Source organism: Nicotiana sylvestris, chromosome 5, assembly GCF_000393655.2.
Source record: "Nicotiana sylvestris chromosome 5, ASM39365v2, whole genome shotgun sequence".
Taxonomy (NCBI): Eukaryota; Viridiplantae; Streptophyta; class Magnoliopsida; order Solanales; family Solanaceae; genus Nicotiana; species Nicotiana sylvestris.
The window spans coordinates 83,316,098-83,333,430 of record NC_091061.1 but is presented as its reverse complement, the minus strand read 5'-3'; the positions used below and the strand labels follow the sequence as shown (position 1 = coordinate 83,333,430).

Here is a 17,333-nt window from a genome sequence, read left to right as displayed (position 1 = left end):
TTGGACAGGATAATTCTTCTCGTGTACCTTTAACTGCCTGGACGCGTAGACAATTACCCTACCGTCCTGCATCAATACCGCTCCAAGGCCAATCTTTGAGGCATCACAATAGACAGTATAAGACCCCGAACCTGTAGGCAATATCAAAACTGGGGTTGTAGTTAAAGTTGTCTTGAGCTTTTGAAAGCTCGCCTCACACTCTTCCGTCCACTAGAACGGAGCACCCTTCTAGGTCAGCTTAGTCATAGGGGCTGCAATAGATGAAAACCCCTCAACAAATCGACTGTAATAACCCGACAAGCCAAGAAAACTGCGGATTTCTATAGCTAAGGATGGTCTGGGCCAACTCTGTACTGCTTGCACTTTCTTCAGATCCACCTAAATACCCTCACTCGATACCACGTGGCCTAAGAATACCACGGAATCCAACCAAAACTCACATTTCAAGAACTTTGCATATAAATTCTTTTCCCTCAAAGTCTGAAGCACTGTCCTCAGGTGTTGCTCATGATCTTCCCGACTTCGAGAATATACCAGAATATCATCAATGAAGACAATGATGAACGAGTCAAAATATGGCTGGAACACACTGTGCATCAAATGCATAAAGGCTGTTGGGCATTGGTCAGCCCAAATGACATAACAAGGAACTCCTAATGACCATATCTTGTCCTGAAAGCAGTCTTCGAGATATCTGGCTCCCAAATCTTCAACTGATGGTAACCTGAACACAAGTCAATCTTAAAAAACACTCATGCACCTTGTAGCTGGTCAAACAAATCATCAATACAGGGCAAAGGATAACGGTTCTTCACTATAACTTTGTTAAACTGGCAATAATCAATGCACATACGCATAGAACCATCCTTTTTCTTTACAAACAAAACAGGAGCACCCCAAGGTGATACACTAGGCTGAATAAAACCCTTATCAAGCAATTCCTGTAACTGATCCTTCAACTCAGGAGGGGCCATACGATACGGAAGAATAGAAATGGGCTGACTGCCCATCAACAGATCAATGCCAAAATCAATATCTCTATCGGGCGGCATGCCCATAAGATCAACTGGAAACATATCAGAAAAATCATGTTCTACTGGTACTGAATCAACTGTAGGGGTATCAATACTAACATCTCTCACATAAGCTAGATACGCATCACACACCTTCTCAACCATATGCTAAGCCTTAAGGAATAAAATAACTCTACTGGAAGTATGATCTAAGGTACCCCTCCACTCTACTTGCAGTACACCTGGCATAGCCATCATCACAGTTTTGGCGTGACAATCAAGAATAGCATAATGGGGCGACAAACAGTCCATGCCCAAGATAAAATCAAAATCTACCATGCTGAGCAATAATAAATTGGCTTTGGTCTCAAAACCACTAAGAGCAACCATACACGGCTGATAAACGTGGTCCACAACAAGAGAATCTCCTACATGAGTAGAAACGTAAACAGGGGAACTCAAAGAATCCCGAGATACACCCAAATGCAGGGCAAAATAAGAAGACACATAAGAATAGGTGGAGCCTAGATCGAATAAAACTGATGCATCTCTATGACAAACCAGGACAATACCTGTGATGACAGAATCGGAGGCAACAACCTTGGTACGGGCAGGAAGGGCATAATATCTGGCTTGGCCTCCCCCTCTAGGGCGACCTCTAACTCCCCGACCTCCACCTCTAGTTGGCTGAGCAGGTGGGGTAGCAACTGGAGCTATAACTATAGCTTTAGAACTCTACGGGGCACGCTGTGGCTGAGAAGTCTATGGAGGTGCACCCCTCCTAAGTCTGGGGTAATCCCTCACCATATGGCATGTGTCACCACACTCAAAATAAGCTTTGGGAGGATGTGGAGGTTATGACTGGCTCGGGCCAGGTCTGCTGGACTGACCACTGAAAGCACCCAGTGTAGGAGGTGCACTAGATACTAAAGGTGTATAATAAGGCTGCTGCGGCCTAGGAGGAGCTAGAATACCACTAGCTGCTGGAAGAGCTGAATGAACGAGGCGACTCAGGTAACCCCTACCATGACGAACTATAGCTGGAGCACGGGCACCAGAATAATAGCCCGACTCTCGAGACCTCTTGGCCTCCCTCTACTCTCTGTACCGAGCATGCATACCCTCTATCCTCCTAGCAATGCTCACCACCTGCTGAAAAGAAATATCCATCTCTAACTCACGAGCCATGCTAGACCCGATGCTGGGAATAAGCCCCTCAATAAACCGGCAAACCCTCTCGCAAAAAGTGGAAACCAAGGCTGGTGCATGTCTAGCCAAGCTAGTGTAACGGACAGCATACTTCGAGACAGTCATAGTACCCTGGCGCAAATGCTCAAACTCTACGTGTCATGCATCCCTAAGGCTTTGAGGAACATACTCTCTTAGGAACATATCTGAAAAGAGTCCAAGTCAGGGAAGATGCCTCATCCGGACTGTCTAACTCATAAGTACCCACCACTCATAGGCGGTTCCTCGAAGCTGGAAGGTAGTGAAGGAAACCCCGCTCGATCTTGATATACCCATGGAACAAAGGATACGGCAACACTCATCTAGAAATCCCAGAGCATCATCTGATGCTACACCACTGAATATAGGAGGCTTGTACTTCTTGAACCTCTCAAGCCTCAGCTGCTCATCATAGGAAGCCACTGCACCTCGGGCTGATCTGGGACTGCATATTGTACAGGAATAATCTCTAGGACCTGATCAACATGCACTCGCTGCTCAGGAGTACGGGCGGCGGGAGTCTGTGCTCCCCCCTCGACCTGAGATATAGCTGCAGCAAGGGGAAGCAACCGTGCCTGAGCCAGACTAGTGTGGATGCTCATGAATTGTGCAAGAATCTCCTAGAGAGCTAGAGTAGTAGTGGCAGTAGGCGTATCAGGTGCCTTGACTCCAGCTAGAACTACTGGTGGTAATTGGTGGCAGCTCACGCGGGTGCTCTGGCTGCACCACATGCGCGTCCTCGGCCTCTACCCCGGCCCCAACCTCTGACGGCTCTAGTAGGGGGCGCAGGTGCCTGATCATCTCTAAGAGCACGTGTCCTCAACATTTATGAGAGAATAGAAGATAGAAGTTTAGAATTGTGATATCAAAATCTCGCACGATAAGGAAATCAAATGAAGTGGAAATTTCCTAACAGTTACATAGCCTATCGTAGATAAGTACAGATGTCTCCGTAACGATCCACGAGACTCTAATGAACCAGCTTGTGATTCATGACTCCTATGAACTAGAGCTTTGATACCAACTTGTCACGACCCAAGTTCGCGCCCCGTGAACTGTCGTGATGACACCTACTCTCTACGACTAGGTAATCCTAACAATTTCAAAAGAAGAAACAAAATGCGGAAAAACTAATAAAAACTGAAGATAAACAAATACAAAAGCATTTATGATGTCGCTCGGCATATACTAATACAAGATCTCAAAAACTGAACAACTTCCCAAAACCCGGAATCTCATGAAATCACAAGCTATTGAATAACTACAATTGTCTAACTCCAGAATGTCTAAAGAAAAGTAAATACAGGAGGGCTGATACTATAAGAGAGAATGGAAAGGGACTCCTCGATCTGCGGATGCGGCAGATATACCTCGAAGTTTCTAGAGAATCGCCTCGCCTCAAGGGTAGTAGGGTTGAGTCGAAGTACCTGGATCTGCACATGAAAAACATGCGCAGAAAGGGCATAAGTACACCACAGCGGTACTCAGTAAGTGCCAAGCCTAACCTCAGTCGAGTAGTGACGAGGAATGTCAGGGTCCTACTGAGTTTAGATGAAAAACAAGGTATAACAGTATAATTAAGTGCTAACAATATGAAGTAATACAGGATAGTAAGAATAACAACAACTACACCAGAGAGAGAAAATATTCAAAGAATATGACTTTACACAGCAATAGCAACCGGGGATTTCCCAGGATACCGTCCTATAGTCCTCAAATGTAAATATCCAGTGGATCTCCCGGGTGTCGTCCCGTAGTCCAACTCATAGTGCGCGGGGATCTACCAGAATATCAATCCGTAGTCCCAAATGTAAATATCCAGTACTGGGAATCTACCGGGTGCAGTCCCGTAGTTCCAATATAAATGTGTAGGGAGATATACCGAAATACCAATCCATAGTCCCAAAATAAACATGCAGGGGGATCTACCGGAATATCATCCTGTAGTCCCAAAGTAAACACACAACAGCAACACAAAGAATATTCAGTTCAATCCAAATTTCATACCAAGGTAAAATAGTTTTTTCTAACCTAGCATGCTGCATGAAATTCAGATAAAGCAGTTTGAGCAAATAAAGCAATTAAGTCAATTAGATATGCTTCCCTAAGCTAAAAGTAGGCTTAAATTGCAAGTAGTATAAACAAGGAAGAAAACACAGTTATAGTTACTTAATGAAAACAGGATTTTCAACAATTAGCACATGTACGCACTCGTCACCTCACGTACAAAGCATTTCATATATCAACAATACCAAATCCTAAGGGGAGTTCCCCCACACAAGGTTAGGCAAGCCACTTACCTCGAACCAGCTCAATCAACTCGAAACCACATTCTTGCCACGAGTATCCAACTCCAAATGGCATAAATATATTTAAAGTAATTGCATAATGTAAATATAACTTCAAGTAACTAATTCAACTAATTAATTCTAAGCTAATACGCAAAATTAGGAAAAATTACCAAAACGCCCCAAGGCCCACGTCTCGGAATCAGGTAAAATTTACAAATTCGGAATTCTCACATTCTCACGAGTTCAGTCATACCAAAAGGGCCAAAATCCGACCTCAAATGGTCTCTCAAATCATCACTCAAAACTCCCCAATTAACCAAGCCTTAACCCCCAATTTACCACTGATTTTCTTTCAAATTTCATGTTTATAATGATGAAAAAATCACCATAATAACGAGCTTAAGGACCAAAGGCCTTACCTCAATGAATCCCTCTAAAAATCTCCCTTGAAAATGCCCTCCAAAGCTTCACCCTGAATGAAAAATTGAGATAAATGGTCAACAATCGCGAAGGGTGGAATTTATAGTTTCTGCCCCAGCAAAACCGCATTTGCGGTTAAATAGTCGCACCTGCGGTCCGAGGTGCGCACCTGCGAACTTCACTTAAAACACTAGGGCCGCACCTGTGCAAGAAATCCCGCATCCGCGCAATCGCAGGTGCGACCACGAACTCGCTTCTGCTATCCCAGCCTACCCCTCTCTTGGCCGCATCGGTGGCTTCCTATTTGCTCCTGCGTGCCCGCACCTGCGGTTCCATAGCCGTTGGTGCGGTTATGACAGCAACAGAACTCCTTTAACTACCAAACTAAGCTCAAAATCACCCGTTAACCACCCGAAATCATCCTGAGGCCCTCGGGACATCAACCAAAGTCACGAGCAAGTCATATACCACCTTCCAAACTTGTACCAATCCTCAAAATACCTAAAACAAAACCTAAAAACTCTAAAGACTTTTGAATTCTGCTTTCGATCAAAAAGTCTATCAAACCTCGTCCGAATGACTTGAAACTTTGCACACACATCCCAAATGACAGAACGGACCAACTGCGACTTCCGGAACTCCATTTCGACCCAATATCAAAATCTCACTATCGAACCGGAAACTTCAAAAATTCAACTTTCGGCATTTCAAGCCTAAATAAGCAATGGACCTCCAAGACACAATCCAAACACGCCCCTAAATTTGAAATCACCCAACGGAGCTAATGGAACCAACAGAATTCCATTCTGAGGTCGTCTTCACATTGCTCCGACTACGGTCCAATTACTAAAGCTTAAGCTCTCCTTTACGGACTAAATATCAGAAAACATTCCTAAACTCAAAACAAATCATCCCGGCAAATCACAATAACATAAACAAACACAGGGAAAGCATTTAATAGGGGATCAGGGCGTAAATTCTTAAAATGACCGGCCAGTTCATTACATACTCTTACACTTAAACATTCGTGTGTCCTTGAACGAGCTTAGAGACATACATAAAGTAGTGAAAAGATGAGGGTAACGGCTTCGCATATCCGGCTCAGTCTCCCAGGTCACCTCCTCGACCGGCTGACCTTGCCACTAAACTTTCACTGATGTAATGTTCTTTGACCTCAGCTTTCGAACCTGCCTGTCCAATATCGCCATTGGTTCCTCAACATAAGATAGATCCTTGTCCAAATGGACTGAACTGAAATCCAACACGTGCGATGGATCACCGTGTATACTTTCAGAGCATCAAAACATGAAATACCGGATGAACTCCTGCCAAGCTGGGAGGTAAGGCAAGCTCATAAGCAGCCTCCCCAACACGCCGCAATATCTCAAAGGGACCAATAAACCTTGGACTCAATTTCCCTTTCTTCCCAAATCTCATAAAGCCCTTCATAGGCGAAACCCAAAGCCGAACCCGCTCTCCAAACATATAGGAAACATCACAAACCTTCCAGTCCGCGTAACTCTTCTGTCTGGACTGGGCTATATAGAGTCTATCCTAAATCACCTTAACCATCTCCAAAGCATCCTGAACCAAGTATGTACCCAATAATCTAGCCTCACCCGACTCAAACCAACCCACTTGCCCAAATTCTTAAAACGATCGGTCGGATCGTTACAATGTCCTTACTTGATACATTCATACACTTGTTACATGATTCCTCTAATTATTTACCTATATTTGATGCATGCTTTACTTGACTTACATCTTTTCTCGTCTCAAAATCACCAATAATAACTAGACACGATTGATACACACGGTCTAGAATAGTAGAATCTTTCACTGGCATGGACACAAAAACATGAGAGCTCATGGAATCACGAGATATACCCAAATACGGAGCAAAGTAAGATGACACATACGAATAAGTGGATCCCGGATCAAATAAGAGTGATGTACCTCTATGGCAAACCGAAACCGTACCTGTAATGATTGTGTCTAAAGCAACTGCCTCCGTCATACCCGGAACAACATAGAATCTGGCATGGCCCCCCTTCTAGGGTGACCTCTACCCGCCCGTCCTCCACCCCTAGCTGGTTGTGTGGCTGTAGTGGACACTAGGGCATCAATCATGGCCTGAGAAGTCTGTGGACCTGATTGAATTCGTGGAGCCTGAGTGGTCTGTTAAGGTGCACCCCTCCTGAGTCCGGAGTAGTCTCTAACCATGTGGCAAGTATCACTACACTCAAAGCAAGCTCTCGGTGGCGTGGCTGCTGGGACTAGCTCGGGCCTGATCAGCTGGAATGATCAGTGAAAGCACCCCGTGTAGAAGGTGCACTAGAAAGTGTCTGAGCAAAGTGTGGAACCTAAGATCTCGGAACAATTGGGGAACCACTAGAAGTAAGAAGTGCTGAATGAACTGGATGGTTCACGTATCCTCTACCATGACGGGCTCAAGCTGCAGTGTGACCACCACTAAATATTCCCATACCGTGAGGCCTTTTAGCCTCCCCATCATCTCTCTCACGAACCCTCATACCCTCCAACCTTCGTGCAATCTTAACCACCTGCTGATATGGAGTATCTATTTTCAACTTTCTAGCCATGTTGAATCTAATACTATAGTTGTGCCAATCAATAAATCGACAGACTCACTCCCTGATAATAGAAACCAAAACAGGTGCATGTCTGGACAAATCACTGAATCAGACAGCATACTCCGACATGGCCATGGCACTCTAGCACAACTGCTCAAACTTCGTGCACCATGCATCCTGAAGGATTTGGGGAACAAACTCCCTCAAAAATAACTCTGAAAAACTGAGTCCATGTAAGTGAAGCCGCCTTGGTTGGGTTACCCTCCTCTTACACTTTACACCACTGATATGCCGCTCCAGACCGCTGGAAAGGAGTAAAGCAACCCCGCTCATCTCCACAAACCCATAGTGCGGAGAATATGGTGGCACTCCTCAAGCAAACTTTGTGCATCCTCTAAAGCCAAACCACTGAAAGTAGGAGGATGATTCTTCTTGAACCTCTCGAGCCTAAGCTGCTCCTCCTTAGATGCTGCTACCCTAACCACGGGCTGAACCGGAGCAACAGGATGCACCAGAATAACCTCTAGGACCTAATCAACTTAGACCCGCTACAATGGGGTACGGGCCACGGGAGTGTGGGATCTTCCCCCATCCTTAGATGTGGCTGGTGCAAGTGGAATCAACCCCGTCCGAGCAAAGGTACCGAACATGTCAAGAACTGTGCGAGGGTCTCCTAAAGTGCAGGGGTGGAAATAGGTGCCTCAAGTGCCTGTCCCCCAACTGGAGCTACTGGTGGCTCTTTTGTCGTAGCTCGAGTAGGTGCTCTAGCTATACTACGTTTACATCCTCGGCCTCTGCACCAGCCTCTCGCGGCTCTAGTTGGTGGCGCAAGTGTCTGATCGTCGGATCCAGCAATGCGTGTCCTCACCATCTGTGAGAGAATAGAAAGTCAAAGATTCAGTTTTTGAAGTCAACCAATTCGCACGATAAGGAATCAAAGAAGTGAAGTTTTCCTAACAGCTCTGTAGCGTTTCGAAGATAAGTACAAATGTCTCCATACCGATCCACAAGACTCTACTAAACCTGCTTAGGACTCATAACACCTATGAACCTAGAGCTCTAATACCAACTTGTCATGACCCTAATTTTCCTCCATAGGATGTCGTAATGGAACCTAGTCTCTACGACTAGGTAAGTCCAATATTTGATAGAGATTGAATAGATAAAATTAACAAAATTCTTAAAACCAGTCTAATAAATTCATATAACTTTTGAAAAATAGAAACTCAACCATACAATTCCCAAAAACTATGGAACAGAGTTATAAGCTCTATAGAATAAAAATAAGATATATAATACATCACTATTTGAAAGAAATATAATAGGAAGTAAAATAGGCAAGGTGACTCCGAGGCATGCAGACGCCCGTAGGCAAACCTTGAACTCTTTGTAGGGCAGCTACAACTGATCTTTGACCACAGACACGAGCAGACATACCTGGATCTGCACAAAATGTGCAACAACATAGTATGAGTACACCACAACGGTACCCTGTAAGTATCAAGCCTAACCTCAGTAGAGTAGTGACGAGGCCAGGTCAAGACACCAATTAGGATATAAATAAATAGTATGAAAATGTAATAAGGATAAATAATGAAAAACGGAAAAATAACTGATAAGAAACAAAATAATAACATAAACTAATTGTAAAGCCCAAGAAAATTTTGCTTAGTAATTTAAGATTTCGTGGTGCCAAGATAGGCTAATTATTTTATCTTGTGCGCGAGTGAGGGTTCATGATATAATGGATATCAATTAGATAATTTAATAAGTGTATGAGTTATATTATAAGTAGTTTGGGGTCTAAGGAGAGGCCTAAGTCTAAGCCAAGTTGGAAACATTTCATAATAGGCTAAAGTTGTAAGTGAATGCGCACAAGACCTCACTTTGTACAAGCATATCTCTAGTTATATAAAGTTTTGAATGATGAATAACCTATCAAATTAAATCTCATTGAGTCTAATTTCCAACACAACAAACCGTTTGTCATTTGGAGGTGTATAGAGAAAGTTATGATCATTTTACCGGACATGCGTCACCAGCGCGCCTAGGAGCGCGGCCGCGGCGAACCGCGGCAAACCAAGGTTTTTCTGCCTGTAAACCATGGCGGACCACGGTGGAATGTGGTGGAACATGTAAAATGCCTAAAATACCCCTGGTCAGTGTAAAAACTGAAGGGGTATTACATTTTCTTCATTTTTTGATCATTCAAGCTCGAATTTTGGGGTTTCCTTCATCCTCTCAAGACCTCCAACCCCTCCCATCTTCAAGGTATGCAATCTTCATTAACTTGGTGTAAAATTCCATTATTCTTACACTACTATTGATGAAATCTACTCATAAAACACATAGATCTTCAAGAAATTCCTTCAAGAACTCAAAGGAGGGTTTGCAAGATTTCTTCCAAAAGGTAATCTTACACCCTTAGACTTACATGTATGAATTTGTTATGGGTATATGAGTGTGAATTAAGTATTGGGACTCTTGGTGTGGTGATTAGAAGCCATAAGTTCCTAATATAAATACATAGTCATTGTAGAGATATGAAGGTGATTATTTGATGGAATTTTGTTGGTTGGGTGAAGATGGGTTATCACACATATGTTGTTGGAAGTTATAAATTGGTTAGGAATGATGGTGGAATGAATTGTTGGTTAATGGTGATAGTTGGGTGAACCAATACTATAGTTATGAGGTGTAAAGGTTTATACCTACAAGGTGTTTGATGATATGCCTAAATGGAATAAGTCACAGAATTTATTACTAATATTGGCCCTATTGAATGTTGTATTGTAGATTGAGGTTTCTTAATTGTATTGGATAATTGTAGTATTAATAAGGGCGAATTTGAGGTATGTATGGCTAATTTTAACTCTTGTAGAATCCCCTTGTTATGACGAGCATAGGGTATGTGTACCTTGTATGAAAATATGTGTATTGATTGTCTCAGTTGATTTCCACACCATCGTGTTATATGTGATTGTGAAAAGTGATTTGATGTGCCTACCTTATCATGTGCTAAGCTTGTAAATATTTGAGGATGACGATATGGGAGTATGTGTTAACGAACGAAAGAACGTTAATGTGTCCAAATGTGGGAATGTGTATAATGGCTAAAACCCAGCGCGGTAAGAAATGAAAGAGGGTATTGTGAAATGACATAAATAAGTTGAACGATTACAACAAAACCTTGTACATGAATTACTGCTTGGTGACATCTATGGTGTCTTGGGCCCAAATGTATGAATTGTTGATATGAACTTGTGCTTCCTTGAAATGATGATTCTTGTGATTAATATGCTTTGAACGTTGTTGGTTAAGTCTCGCGATATAATGGTGTAAGTAAATGGAAACAAACCAGGTGTGTGTGTGAATATGTTCATGTGGTAAGAACTGTGTAACAAATGATAGAAAGAAATCGTAATTGATGCAATTGAAATAACTGTGGTAATATCATACGTGACTTGTCGTGGGAAATTATCGTTGTGACTTAAATTGTATACGGACTGTTGCATATGATGGAAATGGTATTGATGTCTATGAAAATTCTTTGTGAATTGTTGTGTTGTCGTGCGAAATGTAATTGTCTGGTGGGATAGGGTTGCACGCTGCAACACAAAGTTATAAGGTGTGGGTTGTGGTGATAAGGGTGGCCGAGGTAATAAGGGTGGAAAAGTGATCGAAATCACTATTGAAATAAAAATATGTGAAAGTTGTGAAACCATTGATGTGATGAAATAATGTTGAAAGGGGAAAAGGAGAGATTGTGGAACTTGTTTGGCTTTGGTTGTTCCTTTCATGTGCATTGGATTGTTGATTCTATTACTGTTTGTTACCTGTGTATTTCTTGATTTTACTTGGGGTAAAGTTTGTTCATACATACTAGTACAATTCAAATATACTGACGTCCCTTTTGCCGGGGGCGCTACATTCGTGTTATGATTGTAGGTGGTTTATAGCAGGTACTCCAGTCCACCAACAATAGCACTCCTCCACTTTCCGTCAGCTATATTGGTAAGCCCCTTTCCTCTCGGGTCCCTGCGTGGCTCATGCCACTTTTCTTCCCAGAGTCTTATTTCCGTATTTGTGTAAGGTATAGCCAAAGCCTTGTTGCCGGCAAGTATTGTAACACTCTTTTGTATCTCTAGAGGCTCCGTAGATAGGAAATGTGGGTTATGTACTTAGGTATTTTGTATTTGGGTAGTGTAACTTGTAAACCACGCTAAGTAACCATGTATATTATGTAAATCTCATAAGAATATGTTTAAATCATAAATGGCTATTTCACTTGGTTAATGGATAATGAAAACGCGGGGTAACACGTGGAATAGGAAAGGCACCCAGGTCCGCTTGACTGGGGTTACCCGGTTGAGCGTCGGTCGCACCTTCTGAAGTTGGCGCGTGAAAAACTTGGTATCAGAGCCTAAGGTTTTAAAGTGTCCTAGGATATCTCGGAGCTGTGTCTAGTAGAGTCCTTCTTATCAGTGTGTTGTCGACCATATCTATAATTTTGAGGCTACATGGACATTTAGGAATGTTACCCTTCTTCAACACTCCAGATCGTGCGATAAAGCTTGACCATAAGATTGTCTTCTAACTCGTGCGTTGAGATTCAAGATAAATCCAAATGCTCTTTCGTCTATTTCAAGTAATGTTGTCATATGGAATGACCAATAGGAAAGGCCTGAATATTAATGAGATGGCACGTGTATCATGTTGAACAAATTGTACGGATATATGAGATACGTACATAGTACCAGAAGCATATTTTATATGAGAAAAATGTTTAAATTGATCGCCCACCTCCAAAGAGACATTGACTTGATAAATGAGATGCGAGCTTATATGGCACCTGTTGATAGTGTGGGAAGCATATATATCATCCTAAGGTGTAAAAGAAAAATTTGTTATATAAGCATGTGATATATGTAAGGCATGACCAGGAGAGTAATGACAAACATGTAGGTCTCTCACGGGAGACAAGAAGCCATGAAATGAGAGTCAATTGAACCCATAATGAGAAGACCCTTATGCTATAAATGTTATAAGAATCCCATAAGTGTATGAAGTTGTGTTACACTCCTAAAGGATATTGACATGAGGAATTGGAATCCCAAGTCCGTGTGGCTGAATAAGAGTAGAGAACTTATGAGGTTAATACAATGCTGACTTCAATCTCCCTAATAGTCGAACATATATGTGAGGGATAGAGATATGAAACATATGTCCATGAAGTTGCTAAATTCAAGACTTATGTCAAAATCTGGGGCATTCGCTCTGAGTGGGGGAGGAAGGGCCATAGTAAGGCCACTTAAATACAAAGAAACAAGAGTAAGACCATGTAGTTGTTTGAATATTTTGTTGAAGACATGCGTAGTCTAGAAAGGTGATAATGGATAACGTGATTATCTGAAAGGATATGCTAATGATAGACCACTAGTATCCCCCCCAAAAAAATGGAAGGTTAAGGAAGGTAAATTCTTCATACATGGCAATGTGAATGATAGGGTCAACGATCCTAGAAACTAAGAGTATGTTTGTAAAGGGATTTTATACTTGTTAGAGGGTCAGGAACAATGGAACCTAAGGAAGTACTATAGGTCAAATATGGAAGGTTGCGAGTTTTTAGAATGGGTTAATCATAGATTTGTGATTTAACCAAAGTACCAAGGCGTTAAGAAAGGCGAAACGAGTGGGAGAAATAAATGTGATGCTATAATAACCCAAGAGGGTATTTGGGTTTGATGGAGATCCTCTAAAGAATCTTACAAATAAAGAAGTGTTAAGTGATATGACGATGAACGCACTTTCCCACGAATATCCTAACAAGAGTTAAGAGGTGAGCGGGTTAAGGAAAAAGACCACGTAACATGTGGAAGACTGTGTGGCTATTCACTAGCTAGGAATAATGAGGCGAGAAGAAATAAGAAGAAAATCTATAAATTGAGATGCCCATGGTTATCGCAAAATAGTTCGTATCAGAATGGTGGACTCGCTTGGAGCACAAGTGTTAATAGAAGGCATAAAGGACTAACCGTAATGTTACCGACTTTGGTAACACTAAATATCAACTAAAATATTTAGAGGGAGTTCATGTCTACATATTACAATGGAAAGTGAGACTACTGGTGGTGAAATAGTGGCGTGATAAACTCAACAAACCAGACACAATAATACCATGAGTCCATTGGGTGCAGACAAGTGCGTGGCACAATAAGGCTATCTACTATGCATTATAGCAAAATGGAATGGGAATGAATGTCCCAATAACAAAGAAAAGATAGTACCAATGTATTGGCTAGACCGAAAGGGAGAACAAAAAGGGAAAAACAACACAATCTACCCAAAGGACAAAGGGAAATGTTTGAAATGTAATGAAAGAAGATGAACCCTTGTTACGAACCAAACATGTTTAACATGATAGCTCTTAAGCCACAATACCAACAAACACTATTGGTAGCTACAATATTCGGAATAAGGTGAATTACTTATTGAGGATGGAGTAATCCTTACACTTAGAAGGAAAACAAAAAGTTTTTGTTGAAGAATTTAGGAAGATTTCAAGTTATTGTTCGGGCCAGTGCTCTTTCTAAGTTGAATGTGTACTAAGGTTGTTGATATGTGTTTTGGGAAGTGTTTAACAGTATGGAGGGATCATGAGAATGTTCACAAAGGAAGTGGAGTGGTTTCTTAAATCCTATAAGGCACACAAGGAGGAAAGAGGTTGACTAGGAAAGGTTTGAGCACAATGTTACATTACATTTGATGTAATGTCGTGCATGTGATAATATTAAGGTGTGTGCGTAGGCTAGAAGATGTATTCCTTTGAAATAGAGGGTTCTATAAGAAAACTGATCCAGTAATGTCTTTGTTAAGAATTTGGAAGAGCAAGTTGCAAGTACTCACAAAAGATTGTAACCATATCAAGAAAATTATTGAAGAACTCAAATCCTAAGAGGTCATATGTAAGAGAAATGTGACATAGATGGTTCACTATTGATACAACATGTCCAAGAGATCACTTATGCCTCTAGGCAACCCAAGAATCATGAAAGGAACTATTCGGCACATGAGTTAGAACTTGCGGCGTTAGTTTTGTATAAAGATTCGATGACATTATGTGTATGGGGTCTACATTGATATATTTATGAACTACAAGAGCCTTCAATATATTCGTTTTAAACAAAAGGAGTTGAATCTAAGACAGAGATGATGGCTCGGGTTACACAAGGACTATGACATCGACATTCTCTATCACCTGGGAAAGGCTAATGTCGTGGCAGATGCACTTAGTCAAAAATCTATGGGGAGTTTGGCTCATTTGGGGGCATATCAGAGGCCGTTAGCCAGGGAGGTTTACCAGTTGGCCAGTTTGGGAGTTCGCCTTGCGGACTCTAGTGAAGGAGGGGTAATTATACAGAATAGGGATGAATCATTGCTTGTAGCGGAGGTGAAGGAAAAACAATTCAACAATCCATTATTAGCACAATTGAAAGAGGGGATTCACAAACACAATACCACAACTTTTTGCTTTGGCATGAATGATGGTACTCTACGGTACCAAGACCGCCTATGTGTTCCTGATATCGACGGTCTTTGGGAAAGGATTATGGCAGAAGCTCACACATCCAGGTATTCCGTGCACCCCGGTTCTACAAAAATGTATCATGATCTCAAGGAAATTTATTGGCGGAACAACATGAAGAGGGATATGGTGGATTTGTAGCAAAATGTCCAAATTGTCAACAAGTGAAGGCCGAACATCAAAGGCCCAGTGGATTGACTCAAAGCATAGAAATTTCAATGTGGAAATGAGAGATGATCAATATGGATTTTGTAGTAGGACTGCCGCGCACTCCGCGTAGGTTTGACTCAATTTGGGTGAGCGTTGACCGACTCATAAATCAGCGCACTTCTTGCCAGTTAAATCTACCGACACAGCGGAATAGTATGCTTAGTTGTATATCAAGGAAATAGTCAGGTTGCATGACACTCCGGTCTCAATCATTTCAGATTGAGGGTCTCAGTTCACGGCCAACTTTTGGAAGAAATTTCAGCAAGGTTTGGGTACGCAAGTAAACCTTAGCACAGCTCTTCATCTACAAACCGATGGGCAAGCAGAGCGGACTATTCAGACGTCTGAAGACATGTTGTGTGCCTGTACTATTGATTTCAAGGGTAGTTGGGATGACCATTTGCCACTCATAGAATTTGCTTACACCAACAACTTCCATGCTAGTATCCAGATGGCACCATTTGAGGCACTGTATGGTGGGAGATGCAGGTCTCCTATTGGGTGGTTCGAGGTTGGAGAAGCAGAATTGATAGAGCAGGACCTCGTGCATCAGGTCATGGAGAAAGTCAAGATTATTAAGGAGAGGTTGAAAACTACTCAGAGTCGCCAATATTCTTATTTGGACATTCGTCGTAGAGATTTGGAGTTCAAAGAAGATAGTTGGGTATTTTTGAAAGTTTCCCCCATGAAGGGCATTATGCGATTTGGGAAGAAATGGAAATTACGTCTGAGGTATGTCGGACCGTACAGAATCATTTAGAGGATTGGTCAGGTGGCATACAAGATCGATCTGCTACCCGAGATGTCGTTGGTACATCCGGTCTTCCATGTGTCTATGTTGAAGAAGGTAGTGGAAGATCCGTCTGCTATTGTACCAATTGAAGTTATTGAGGTTAATAAAGAACTATCTTATGAAGAAATTCCAGTTGCCATTCCTGATAGGCAAGTCCAAAAATTGAGAAATAAGGAAATTGTCTTTGTAAAAGTGTTATGGCGGAACCAGCAGGTTAAGGATGCCACTTGGGAAGCCGAGGAAGAAATGAGAAAGAAGTACCCATATTTGTTTGAATAGTTATGTAATAGCTTTCATGCATTTGGTTCCTATGAACTCTTATCTTTTGATTTGATCTATGTTAAACTATTTCATTTTGGTTATATATGTTGCCTATGCGGTCATGGTTGGTATTGTACAAGTTATATTATGTATATGGAACATGTATATGCTGTTAGGATATGTATCTGGGGCCCTTTGACCGGTAGATAGTCCTAGTTACAAAGGAAACTCTGACGAATTTTTCGGAAATTTAAGGAGTTAGCCAAATTCGGGGCTGTTGATATATTTCATGATGTGAAAAAGCAGAAGTTACATAAGGATGGCTAATGAATGAACCTTGATCCTCATTCAAGGACGAATGATCTTAAGCGGGGGAGAATGTAAAGCCCCAGAAAATTTTGCTTAGTAATTTAAGATTTCGTGGTGCCAAGATAGGCTAATTATTTTATCTTGTGTGCGAGTAAGGGTTCATGATATAATGGATATAAATTATATAAGTTGATAAGTGTATGAGTCATATTATAAGTAGTTTGGGGTCTAAGGAGATGCCTAAGTCTAAGCCAAGTTGGAAAAATTTCATAATAGGCTAAAGTTGTAAGTGAATGCGCACAAGACCTCACTTTGGACAAGCATATATCTAGTTATATAAAGTGTTGAGTGATATATAACCTATCAAATTAAATCTCATTGAGTCTAGTTTCCAACTCAACAAATCGTTCATAATTTGGAGGTGTATACAGAAAGTTATGACCATTTTACCGGATATGCGTCACCAGCGCGCCCAGGAGCGCAGCCGCCGCGAACCGCGGCAAACCAAGGTTTTTCTTCCTGTAACTACGGCGGGCCGCACCGGAACATGGTGGAACATGTAAAATGCCTAAAATACCCCTGGTCAATGTAAAAACTGAAGGGGTATTACATTTCCTTCATTTTTTGATC

The 17,333-nt window shown here is 41.7% G+C and overlaps 1 protein-coding gene across 1 annotated transcript; it reads left to right on the top strand.

Moving 5' to 3' along the window:
* Positions 1–14,848: 14,848 nt before the first annotated feature.
* Positions 14,849–16,412, top strand: LOC138868899 (uncharacterized). The gene is made up of 3 exons (XM_070146476.1): positions 14,849–15,177; positions 15,728–16,004; positions 16,188–16,412. The coding sequence occupies exons 1-3, from the start codon at positions 14,849–14,851 to the stop codon at positions 16,410–16,412; spliced, it is 831 nt and encodes a 276-aa protein (XP_070002577.1).
* Positions 16,413–17,333: the final 921 nt, after the last annotated feature.